General features: G+C 35.6%; 1 protein-coding gene across 1 annotated transcript; it reads right to left on the bottom strand.

Annotated features, from left to right (window-relative positions):
- Positions 1-8,282: 8,282 nt before the first annotated feature.
- LOC115697988 (protein BUNDLE SHEATH DEFECTIVE 2, chloroplastic) lies at positions 8,283-10,127 on the bottom strand. The gene is made up of 4 exons (XM_030625168.2): positions 9,881-10,127; positions 8,913-8,979; positions 8,685-8,781; positions 8,283-8,575 (listed from the first exon to the last, which is right to left on the bottom strand). The coding sequence occupies exons 1-4, from the start codon at positions 10,052-10,054 to the stop codon at positions 8,497-8,499; spliced, it is 417 nt and encodes a 138-aa protein (XP_030481028.1). The 5' UTR covers positions 10,055-10,127; the 3' UTR covers positions 8,283-8,496.
- Between the last annotated feature and the right edge of the window lie 3,057 nt (positions 10,128-13,184).

Genomic DNA, 13,184 nt, shown 5'->3' with positions numbered 1-13,184 from the left:
TTATATCCACCTAATCCCTAAGATATCTATGGTATAGGTCATGTATTTCTTATTTTGTATCTGCTAGGAATATGTGCCCCTACTGAAACTACACAGAAAGACAAGTAGTTCGGTTCTAGGGATCACCCCAGAAAAACACTATAAATACCCCCCAAACACATTAAGACAGGGGTCGAGAATTCTGGGTTTGTAAGAATTAAAGAGAGTCACTAAGAGAGAAAACCACCAAGAACATTCTCTGTAATAAATACTCTCATAAATAAGAAAGACTCGTGGACTAAAGCTCATTAATGCCCCAACCACGTAAAAATCTCATGCACTAAACTTCCTACAGCTTTCTCATATATTATTAAATTGGTTGCCGAAAACCTCGGTTAACAGGATTAAATTATAATATTTTATATTTATTTTATAATAATAATTTTATATAATAAAATTAATGATAAAATTATTATTTTTAATATTTTTTAATTAAAATACTAATGAAATAATATATTTAACTATATAGAAGGAATACAATATTAAAACTAATATATTATAAAGTTATTTTTTATCAAATATAATATGATTTTTACATCTCACAATAGAGATAGTTTTATAAAATTATTTTTTGTATCAAATATATCACAATTTTTATCAAAATTGTTCGACATCGTCAGTAGTTTATAACAGATTATTTTTGTCCAAATATTACCTCTAAATGTTATAATTCAGTTAAGGAAAATATTAATTAATGGAGGATATTTTCATTGTTTTCTCTAATCCATTTTTATTAGTGATCTATTTTAATGGTGGTGACTTTAGCATTGGCACAACCATGTCGCTTTGAAAATTATAATACTCTTCAGTGGATTATATATGTCAACGAATGAATGACATGATTTAATTTGAAGTGAGTGAATTTGCTGCTGTCGTAGCAGTCTTAGAAAAAATCTCTGTTTTTATGCTTACTTACTAATTGTTATCACACTCACACACAAGTAGAATACCAGCTGTACAATGCATTAGTAGTTTGTATTCTAAAATTTAGTTTAATTTGTAAATAGCTATAAATATAAATGAAAGATGTCTTTGATAGTCAGGCCCAATATGACAGCCCAATACTGTTGGACTTGGAGGGAGTCTATGAGCAGGTGGATAACTGGGTTAGGGAGGCAGCCCAATTGGTGAAAACAACCCAGGAAAATGAGGGAAGCTAGCCGAAAGCCAATATCAACAAAGGAGAGAGAGAGATGGAACGAGAGAAGAACTCAACGGCTGGAAGGGAGTGTTGTCGAGTGAATTTCGCAACACCAAATTATATTATACTATTAATAACAAACAGAAGTCAATATGAAGAACAAGTGCGAGTATTCAACCTAGAGTGGCGAGTACTCAAACTGGGAATGAGAAATGATTAACAAAAAACTGGAAATAACAATGAGACAAAGAATTATAGTGGTTCAGTCAGGTCACGGTCTGCTTAGTCCACTGTAGCAAGAGTTTCGTAGGTGCCATTTCACAGTAGATCACCCCTTTATATACAAAGCAGGTGTCCGATCATTTATACAAGGATTGCATTCATTGTCAATCCGTTTTTACACATTGAATTACAATAATTAAACTAAACAACGTTAACATTAATAAATGAATGGCAGTTACTAAGTTCATCAACGTATGCATCTTCTGAGTCTGCGAGTTGACTGTTCATATTCTAATGTTAAACTCGCAGGTTTATCATTATGTTTAGGGTGTCTGCGCCCTTAGATAGTCGCCTTTTGTGGACATCGCATGACGAGCTGATAGGACCTAATTATGCAAGTCTATATTGGTTTATCAAGGCTGCAGGGTTCTTAGGACCACCTCGCATTTACAGGAGGTCGGTCTCCTGGTTTACACACGGGGAGGATACTCGCATATAATTCGATATATGCGAGCTACTCTCTTGTCTCGGATGCGATCAAACTTTGGTCATGCTCGCTGTCTCTCGCTGATTCTATCTTAAGCGAGGTTTAAAACTTCGAGGAGTCCCTCAGGGACATCTCAGCTTTCTTTGGAAAATCTAAGTATATGTGTCCTCTAAGTAGGGGTCTGGTCTCGAGTTTCTAGGTGAGAGAAATCTCACTATAACAGGGAGCATGTGCAGAGGCAACGCAAGAGACCAAGTTGGCTAAGGGACTTCATGATGGCTGAGAGCCGCTAATGGAGAGAGAGTAGCAGCTGAATTCTGTTATTTTGGTTGTGCTATTTTTGCTGTGTAATCCGTGGACATATACAAACAATTATAATTGCTAGAATTGATTTTTTTTTCTGATGAATGAAGAAGCTGTGAAGCTTGGGAGTTTGGTATTGACTCAAAGAATACCCTTAGCCTTTTTGGGGCTATCATTGGTGCTTTCATTCTCTACAATTCACCATGAAAAACGAGGAAATAGCAGCATTGTTACTGGATATGAAGAACAGCTTCAAGGAGTATTCAGATACCCAGTACGAGAAATTTTCTAAACTTCTCAATCAGCATTGCATTAAGACTGAAGAGAAGCTTTCCAAATTGTCTCTGGCATCGACGAAAGTTACATTTGAGCCAGGATCACCGGGTATGATGGAGCGCACGGGAACGGAGACAGGAGGTTCCAGCGGGCCTCGTGCAAATTGGGGGTCGGAATCCAGGGAGGTAAATGCGATAATCAAAACTCTCCGTGTGAAGGTAGCTAGATTTGATGGATCTAATGTGGAAGAATGGTTGTACAAGATCAATAAGTTTTTTGATCTTCATCAAGTGGAACCTATGCTGAGATTGGCGGTGATTCCGTTTCATCTTGAAGGGATCCCATCTACATGGTTTCAATGGATGGAAAAGAGCGGCACATTTACGGATTGGGATGCTTTCGTCCGAGCAGTGCAGTTGCATTTTGGGGCATCGATATATGATGATCCATTGGGGAGGATTTTGAAACTGGTTCAAGTGGGTTGGGTGGAGCAATATCGAGCTGAATTTAAGGAACTCATGACTCGCATATCTGGCGTTTCAGAACATCTGTTTCTGAATTTCTTTGTTTGGGGTCTTAAAATGGAGATTCAAAGGGAATTGTTGATGGCAAAACCTACTGACTTAGCGGATGCGATGGCGAAGGCGCAACTCTTTGAGGACAGACATGACGATCTATTTGGACAGACTCGTGGTGGAAGCACGCATACGAGCTGGTCACCTAGATCAATCGTAACGCACAGATCGGCAACTCAAGGACCACCTCTATCCTTGGGTAATATGTCACCACCATTTTCTGGAGAGGGAGCGACTAAGACAGCTAAAATAGGTAACTCTCCTTTACCTATAAAGAGATTGTCACCAACGGAGTTGAAAGATAAGCGGGATAAGGGGTTGTGTTTTACATGTGACGAAAAGTTTCACCATGGCCACAAGTGTAAGAATAAGATGATGTTGTACTGTGGATATGACGACGACCTCGGTGAAGAAGAGACACCACTGGAAGAAGGAGATGGGGGAGATGGTGAGGATTCTCCAGTAGATGAAGTTAGTTTGAACTCACTGTCAAACTCGGCCAACCCGAGGATCTTTCGTTTGATGGCAAAACACAAGGCGAAGTGCTTGGAGGTGCTCATTGACACGGGTAGCAACAATAATTTCATACAGGAGTCGTTGGCGGGGCATTTGGGACTGCTATGTGAGGATACAAAGCGATTCAAGGTTTACATGGGAAATGGTAATTCTCTACTGTGCTCTAAAATTTGTAGAGATGTGGAATTAATTTTACAGGGACATCAGTTTGTTGTGGATCTCTATGTGCTGCCTATTTGGGGTTTGGATGTGGTGTTGGGGATGCAGTGGTTGCAGACGTTGGGATCGTGTATTCATGATCATCGGGCTTTGACAATGGAGTTTAATTGGCAAGGGAATGTGGTGAAACTGGCAAGTTCTTCAAACTCGACCCAACAAATTACTTACCACCAATTCCACACTATTATTCATGAAGGAGGAGTCCATGAATTGTATAAGATGTGTACTCTGTTGAGTGACCAAGAAACGCACAGTGACAAAATTAGTAAGATTGAAGAGGGACTGCCAATGGAGGGAAAAGGAATTGCCATGGAATTTAGAGAGGTGTTTATGGAGCCTACACAACTACCACAACAAAGAAGTGTGGACCATCGAATATTTCTGCAACCGGGATCTTCACCGATCAATGTTCGTCCATATCGATACCCATACTTCTAGAAAGATGTCATAGAAAAACTGGTGCGTGAAATGACTGCTTGCGGGTTCATTCGGCCAAGCAAAAGTCCCTACTCTTCCCCAGTCTTATTGGTCAAAAAGAAAGATGGTTCATGGAGGTTTTGCGTGGATTATAGAGCTTTGAATGGAATCACTATCAAAGATCATTTTCCCATTCCAACGATTGATGAATTACTTGATGAATTGGGGGAGGCCGTGGTGTTTTCAAAGTTGGATTTAAGGGCTGGGTACCATCAGATTCGAATGGACCACCGAGACATTCACAAGACAGCTTTTAGAACTCATGAGGGGCATTATGAGTTCAAGGTGATGCCCTTTGGCCTTACAAACGCACCTTCAAGCTATGAATCAGTTATTTCAACCATTTTTGAGGCAGTTTGTGATAGTTTTTTTTGACGACATTCTCATATTCAGTCGGTCCCGCCAGGAGCACAGCCATCATTTGCGAAAGGTACTCCAGCTACTCAAAGAAAATAGTTTTTATGTTAAAGGAAGCAAGTGCCAGTTTTTTCAAGAGGCAATCGAATATTTGGGTCACATAGTTTCTGCTCAAGGTGTTCAAGTGGACCCAACAAAAATTTCAACAATGGTAGATTGGCCCTGATTACGCTCAAACTTGTCTTCACAAAGCGATCGTTGTAGTGTAGTATGACAATATACCTTTTGTTTGGTAATAATGCAATAAGAGATTAATCATAAAATTATAATATTAATATATATTTATCCTAATCATATTCACATAGAAAAAGCATGACTATTTCTATATAATACTAAATAGATAAATATATTGATATTGAGATAGAGAAAATAGAAGAAAATTATATTACTCAAATGTATAAACTTTAAGCATTTGGTGAATCAAAACACAAGTAAATATTACCTCACATATAAGATCATCATTTACCTTATCTAGGAAACTAGCCAAAAATGCTAGTCATTCTCACAATAATCTAAAAAGAAAATATGAGAAGAGATAGATAAAATAAAACTAAAATTTATTATAATTTTTGCCAATGAAAAATTACACACTCCAACGAAAAGTTCCCCTCAATATATAGCATTTTGACATGCTATAACCGTTCAATAAAAAAAAATCCTAATTAATTGAGTTTGATTCTTACATTAATTAATTTGAATAAATAAAAATGGACAACTAATTATAGGAAATTGATTTCCCTCATTTAGTCAAATGTGATGGAAATGTTGAGGCCTTGGATTGTGGATAAATGAAGAAGTTGATAACCTTTCCTTCCCTTTGGTTCACACAAGAGATAAAACAAAATCAATTATCATTATGTTGATGAAGAGTATCTCTAGCTGGCTGCCAACTTTGATGCATAAAATTGATTATACATATCCTCTTGTGGTGTACGGGTTTAGACCAAGAAGTGGCCTTACCCACTTTGTCAACTTTACTTATTTTGTAGTAATTTATTGCTTTCTTTTTTTATCTCTTCTTTGGCAATACCAAAAATCATTGTATTTCCTGCAAAATGAACATAAACTAAATTTAAAGTAATATTTTCAATTATATAATATATCATATTAATTTCATGAAAATATTAATCAAAACTTAATTTAATTCAAACTTTAACATCAATAAAATGATACTTTGACCACTAATCAGGCCCATTCCGAAGAATATAAAACAATTAAGGGGTTTCTTAGGACTCACGGGGTATTATCGGCATTTTGTGGCTCAATATGCAGCGATAGCAGCTCCCTTGACAGAGTTACTCAAAAAAGACAATTTCGGTTGGTCATCAACAGCGGCATCTGCCTTTGAAAGACTCAAGAAGGCCATGACTGAAACACCAGTGTTGCAGCTGCCAAATTTTTCCAAGACATTTGTCGTGGAAATGGATGCGTCCAATGTGGGCATCGGGGGAGTACTAATGCAAGATGGGCATCCCGTGGCTTTCTTTAGCAAGAAATTTGGTCCAAAATTTGCTGGCACCTCAGCTTACATATGGGAGTTAAGGGCGATCACAGAAGTAATTTCGAAATGGAGACATTACTTACCCAGAAGGCACTTCATCATCAGAACGGGCCATAAGAGTTTAAAAGAATTACTTACACAAGCAATTCAGACCCCAGAACAGCAACACTTCCTCCACAAACTCCTGGGATTTCAATTTACTATAGAGTACAAAGCTGGCCGTGATAGCTCAGCAGCAGACGCATTATCCAGACAACACGAGAAGTCACTATCTATTCTGCAGGCAGCCATATCATCAGGGTGTTTCGAATTTTTAGAAGAACTCAGAAGAGAGAATCTGACCAGCCCAGATTTGAGGCAACTCCATAAACAGCTATTAGATAGTAAGAAAGCTCTAGAAAACTACTCAGTAAGAGATGGTCTACTGTATTTTCGCAACAGATTAATGGTGAGCAAGTATTCAAACCTGAAGCAACTATTGATGGGCGAGTTTCACGACTCACCAACAGGGGGACATGCGGGTTTCGAACGCACCTTTCTACGGATAAGTGCAATTTTTTTTTGGAAAACATGAGATCTGAAATTAAACAGTATGTGCAAGCTTGTGTTGTCTGCCAAACGGTTAAATATTCACCTACAACACCTTATGGATTGTTATAGCCATTGGAGCTGCCAGAGCGTGTTTGGAAAGACTTAGCCATGGATTTCATTGTGGGACTACCTAGTTCTCAAGGAATGACTAACATATTGGTTGTTATTGATCGTTTCACCAAGTACGCTCATTTTGGAGCTTTACCCACTAACTACTCATCTTCAAAGGTTGCTGAATTATTTTCGAATATGGTGATTAAACTGCATGGGTTGCCGCGTACGATTATATCTGACAGAGATCCCATTTTTACAAGTGCTTTTTGGAGAAAACTTTTCAAATTCATGGGCACCAAATTGAAGATGAGTTCTGCGTATCACCCACAAACGGACGGCCAAACAGAGGTAACTAATCGCTACTTAGAACAATATCTTCGGGCATTTACAGCAGATAACCCGAAACAGTGGCATAAGTTCCTTATTTGGGTTGAGTTCCATTACAACACCAGCCAACATTCGGCGATTGGAATGACCCCGTTCCAAGCTGTATATGGTCGTGTCCCTCCAACCATTCCAGCTTATGCACGTGGATCCACTACCATCAAAGCAGTTGAGCAGTATTTACTTACAAGAGACTCCTTATTGCAAAAACTGAAGACAAATCTAGAACAAGCACAAAACAGAATGCGTCAGCAAGCTAATAAGAACCAAAAGGACAAGGAGTTTCAAATAGGAGAACTAGTGTTGGTCAAACTCCAACCTTATAGGCAGTCGACTGTAGCTAAAAGACTTAACGCCAAGCTGTCTCGCAGATATTTTGGTCCCTTCGAAATATTAGCTAGCCATGGTCCAGTCGCCTACACGTTGGAGCTTCCGGAAGGGAGTTGCATTCACCCAACATTTCACGTGTCACTCCTCAAGCCATTCCATGGACCACAACCAATCAAGAGTTATCCTTTACCAGAGATTACAGTCGCAAACCAACCAATTATGGTGCCGATAGCAATTTTGGCAGCACGCATAAAGAACATCAACAACCAGCCCATCAAACAACTATTAGTGCAATGGTCGTTGAGCCAACCAAAAGATGCAACATGGGAGAACTATGAAGATTTTTGTCAACTGTACAAAGTTACCAACCTTGCGGACAAGGTCGATTCGAAGGGGAGCGAAGTGATAGTCAGGCCCAATATGACAGCCCAATACCGTTGGACTTGGAGGGAGTCTATGAGCAAGTGGATAACTGGGTTAGGGAGGCAGCCCAATTGGTGAAAACAACCCAAGAAAATGAGGGAAGCCAGCCGAAAGCCAATATCAACAAAGGAGAGAGTGAGATGGAAAGAGAGAAGAACTCAATGGCTGGAAGGGAGCATGTGCAGAGGCAACGCAAGAGACCAAGCTGGCTAAGGGACTTCATGATGACTGAGAGCCGCTAATGGAGAGAGAGTAGCAGCTGAATTCTATTATTTTGGTTGTGTTATTTTTGCTGTGTAATCCGTGGACAAATATAAACAATTGTAATTGCTGGAATTGATTTTTTTATGATGAATGAAGAAGCTGTAAAGCTTGGGAGTTTGGTATTGACTCAAAGAATACCCTTAGCCTTTTTGGGGCTATCAGTCTTGAAATTTATATACTGTACATATACACTTAATTATATAAATAAACACTAAATGCATGGGAAACTAAAGTAACAAAGCTTCATTGTTGAGGTAGCAATAGCTAGACACTTGTTCTACTCATCAAAAGTGCTCATGAAGCCTCCAATGAAGCCAGCTCCATTGCAGTTTCCACATAAAATGTGTTTTTTTCCTCTGCAAAACAACCAAACAATATATAATATATGTATATATATTTCTGGAAAATTAATCCCATGTATGAATTATATTAAAGAGAACAAAAAAGGGTTAGTTAGTTAGTTACCCGCAAAGCCAACAAGAATCACCCGCTTTAAATTGCCCATTGAAGAAATCAACCGAATTCACCCCATTCCCCAAGCACTGCGAACACTGGACTGCACCTGCCCTTATCATCACCATTTATTTATATAAACAATGTTATTATATATGCTTATTTATAAATAAATTATATTAACATAAAGTTATAATAACCTCTTTCTTTCTATTCTCATTCTTAAAGTTTCAACTTTACCATTTCCATCACAATCATCACAGAGCACACTCTTTGGTTTCTTGCTTTGATTACTTTTATTAGCTGCCTGTTGAGAAAAACTTAATTAGTCATGTACACAAGACTTGTTTAATTATAATAGTATTAGAATAATATTAGGTTGATTCAATTGATATTATTGTAATTGATTTATAAATTAGAGTAGATATTTAGTTATGGGCTAAATATTCTAATAATAGTCATCATTTAATTTCTTATCTAATTGTAAAAATATTCGGTTATGACTTATGGGAGAGAATATTTGATAAAAAAAGTATCACCTTTATAATAGGATTGGATTGTTATGCGTCTAGATAGTTTATATATAATTGGACAATCTTTATTTTTACTTATTAACAAGATATTGTTAGGATAGTAGAGTGATTAGTTGGGTTTTCAATTAGACAGTTGGCATTTGGTATGATAGTTTACACTTGTGAAAAATAAGAATGTGAAACTAAATTAAATTTTAATAACTAAAAGATTTGTGTTTTCAAGTGGATCTTACTTTTTAAATTAAAATAGAGTTAATGTTAATCTTTTCTAATACTATTTTATATTCTTTCTAAGTCTATTCTCTTCACCATTATTCCCTCCAACTTAAACTCATGTAACAAACATCTTATTAGCTGACGTTTAGTTGGAGGGAATAAAAACATAAATACAATAAGAATGACATTTCAATACTTTAAATAAAACTTAACAAAAAATAGAATAAAAATTATTTCTTTTTCAACTACTCTATTTCATTACCTCAAACCACCTAGTTACAAGAGTACTGAAACAGTTTTAATTAGTTACTAGTTTGTTAATTGTTGCTCATTTTTCTAATAATTTTACAAACGAGTTTTCAGCATTCATTTCTTTGTAATATATATTAATTATAATCATTACGAAAGAAAGAAACAAATAATAATAATAACCGAAGAAGAAAAAGAAGAAGAAGAAACCTTGGCTTTGACTTTGAGGCACCGAAATCTTGGTCCTAGAAGGGTTAGGAGGTGGTTGGAGCTGTGAACAAGTGTTTGATGGGTATGGATATGATTTCCAAAACAGTTATATGAAACTGGTTTTGGTTTGGAAGAGTTTAGAGTTACAGGTGCCGAGCAAAGAGGATAGGCCATTGATTCACCAAATTGAAATTAACTTCCTTCACTTCCCTTTACCACCATTCATTCAATTTGTCTCACCAGAAAAATCTTTAGAAGCCAGTTGGTCTGGGCCAATGGGCTTCATATCTATTTGGGCTTTGTTTTAGGGGAAATTATAGTAAATGACCCCAAATCATAAGAGTATGTTAGTTTATGTTCTCATTTTAAAAAAATATAGCAAATGGTCCTAAATCATAAGACTATTTTAGTAAATGTCCTCATTTCAAATTTTTTATTTTTTTTAGAATTAGAAGCAAATTATTTAAACATTATGGTATATCTATATTAGTTTTGTTAAAATCTTTTTTATTTTAAAGTTATGTCAATTTTTTTTAATTTTTTATGAGTTGTTTTGGATTGTTGGTATATAGATTTTGTTGTACGGTATATTTCTATTTTGTTGTATGGTATATTATTATTCTTAGATGATATTTATTTTTTATTATAATATGTATAATAGTGGTATATAATTTTATTAGCATAATAAAAATATTTTAATGTATGTATATAATTTTATTGTCATGTTACACATATTTAATTATTATTTTTATATTTTTTGATTGTATGATTATTTATTTTAAATAATATTTAATTAGTTTTTATTTTATTATATACAATGGTCATGATATATATATTTTAATTGTGGTATATAATTTAGTTAGTATAATATACATACATATATATATTTATATAAATGTATTAGTAATCTATATATTTATTATTATTATTTTTTGTATATATGTTTTGGTGTATGGTATATGTATTTTTTGTTATATGGTATATAATTTTTTTTAAATAATATTTAAGTTTTATTTTCTATTGTACTTTTGTTGACATGATATATAATTTTATTAGCATCTTATATATTTTTATTTTTATTTGTTGTTATTATTATATATATTTTTATTATAAGGTATATATTTTATGTTATATAGTATATAACTTTTATTGTATAGTATATCATTTTATTTTAGATAATGCCTGTTTAGTTTTTATTTTAGTATACATAAATGTGATATATAATTTTGTTAATATGATGTATAGAATTTTTTTTAATAATATTATATTATTTTGTTTTATTTTTTATTGTAGGTATATACGTTTTATTGTATGGTATATGATTTTTGTTGTCTATAATATATTATTTATTTAATATGATATTTAGTTTCTATTTTATTATATATAAATTTTTTGGTATGTATTCATATTTTAATGGTGGTATATATAATTTTGTTAGCATGATATATACATTTTTTGAGTATTAATTTAGTATTGTTATAATTTCTTTATGGTATATAATTTTATTACTACGGTATATTAATTTTCTGTACTACGATATATCTAATACTGCTGTATATATTTAAATGATCTAATATATTTATTTATTTTTGTTACAATATAATAATATGCAATACTAAAAAAAATTATGTAACTTAATTTTGTTATTATATATATTTTTTAAAAAAAATATGTGATAAATTTATTTTTATAATTTTTATTAGCTAATTTATTAGATTTGGCAATTTTCTTAATTTTTTAAAAAGGTGGACATTTACTAACTTAGTTACCAAATTGAGGGCTGTTGACCGAGGTTTTCGGCAACTAATAAAATATGAATATAATGATGAGCTGTAAGAAAGCGAGATGAAGACTTTTTACGTGGTTGGGGCGTTAATGAGCCTTAGTCCACGAGCCACTGCTATTAATGGATATCTTTAATACAGATTTTACACTTGGGAGAATGTTTCTCTCTTTAATACAAAGAATGTTCTTGGTGAGTCTTTTCTCTTTTTGCTCTTGAGCAACCAAGATTCTCCGACCCCATTAAATGAGCTTTTAGGGGGTATTTATAGTGTTTTGGTGGGATAATCCCTAGAATTGTTCTTACATATGTGTCTGTAAGTATCCATAAAGTTGGGCATTTCCGATGAATATACCATGGGTGATGCATGGTCAAATCCCTAGGTGCTGTAGGGTTTTTATGGAGAATGTCCTTTTTGTCTTATGATTGACGTGACTCTTCGCAGAGTAGCCGTCGCTAGACTTAAATGATCATTACTGTAGCGCTGCTGTTTGGGGGTTGTGCCGTCAGACTTTATTGCGTGTTACAGTCCCAACACGCTTCCTCCCATGCAGCATTAAATGCGACTTGATTTCTCGGGAGAGACCTGACACATCCCGGAGTGCCTTCAAGCTATGCTCGCTTCCGGGAGTTCCTTGTACTCCGGGTACATCTTCCGGGACCCATGCGAATAATGCTTCCTGGTGTCATACAAAGACTTAGCAGTTCTTCCCAAGTAATTTGATCCACGTGTCCCTTCCTGACTGGTCCACGTATATTGGGCGATTTTAGGAGCAACATTTACCCCCCAAGCCTTGTTTACTTAGTAAAAATAAACCAAGGCTTGTTCAAGTGTCTCCAGTTGGCTCCTCATTTCCCCAGCTTGAGCCTCGAGCGCGTGGGGCACATTAAATGATGTTATTTAATGCGACAATACGCTTGTTCGCAGGAATGTTTTCAGCCGCCTCCTCGGTCTTATGATACGACTTGGGGGCGCGTGAAGGTGTGTCTAATAATGGCATTAAATGCAGTGATTCACTTTTGCAGAGGTCGATTCGTTTCACGCCCCATGATTGATGCGGCGCATTGATGGTGTCAGGCGGATACTCAAACGTTTGCACCGCCTTAATGGTAGATTGATCTAGCCCGTTGATCTTTTGGGAATTCGAATCGTGCGTTTCCCCTGCCGTACGATTGGTAGGTGAAGACGCCTGTTCCTCATGCACTTTTGCCTATAAAAGCCACCACCTTTCTTTCATTTCGGTTACTTTCCATTCCTTACCATTTTTGCTCGAATTTCTCAGAGAGAAAAATTCCTCGAAGTAGCACAAACCGTCTTAACACTTAAACACTTCCTGTAATTTTCCAGTGTTCGGTTTTGCCAGTGCTTTTCAACTCCCGCTCAACCATACCCAGTACCCCCAGTTCAACAATCAACTGTAAGTTTTTCGCATCTTTAGATAATAACATGCTTACATTTATTTTGTTTGTTTTCTGGGTTCGTACTTAGAGATTTCTGGAGTGTGAGGGTTTGAGTTCTTC

The sequence above is a fragment of the Cannabis sativa genome, chromosome X (assembly GCF_029168945.1).
Source record: "Cannabis sativa cultivar Pink pepper isolate KNU-18-1 chromosome X, ASM2916894v1, whole genome shotgun sequence".
Classification (NCBI taxonomy): domain Eukaryota; kingdom Viridiplantae; phylum Streptophyta; class Magnoliopsida; order Rosales; family Cannabaceae; genus Cannabis; species Cannabis sativa.
Note: the sequence above shows the minus strand (reverse complement) of the source record. Positions and strands in the feature narration are given on the sequence as shown.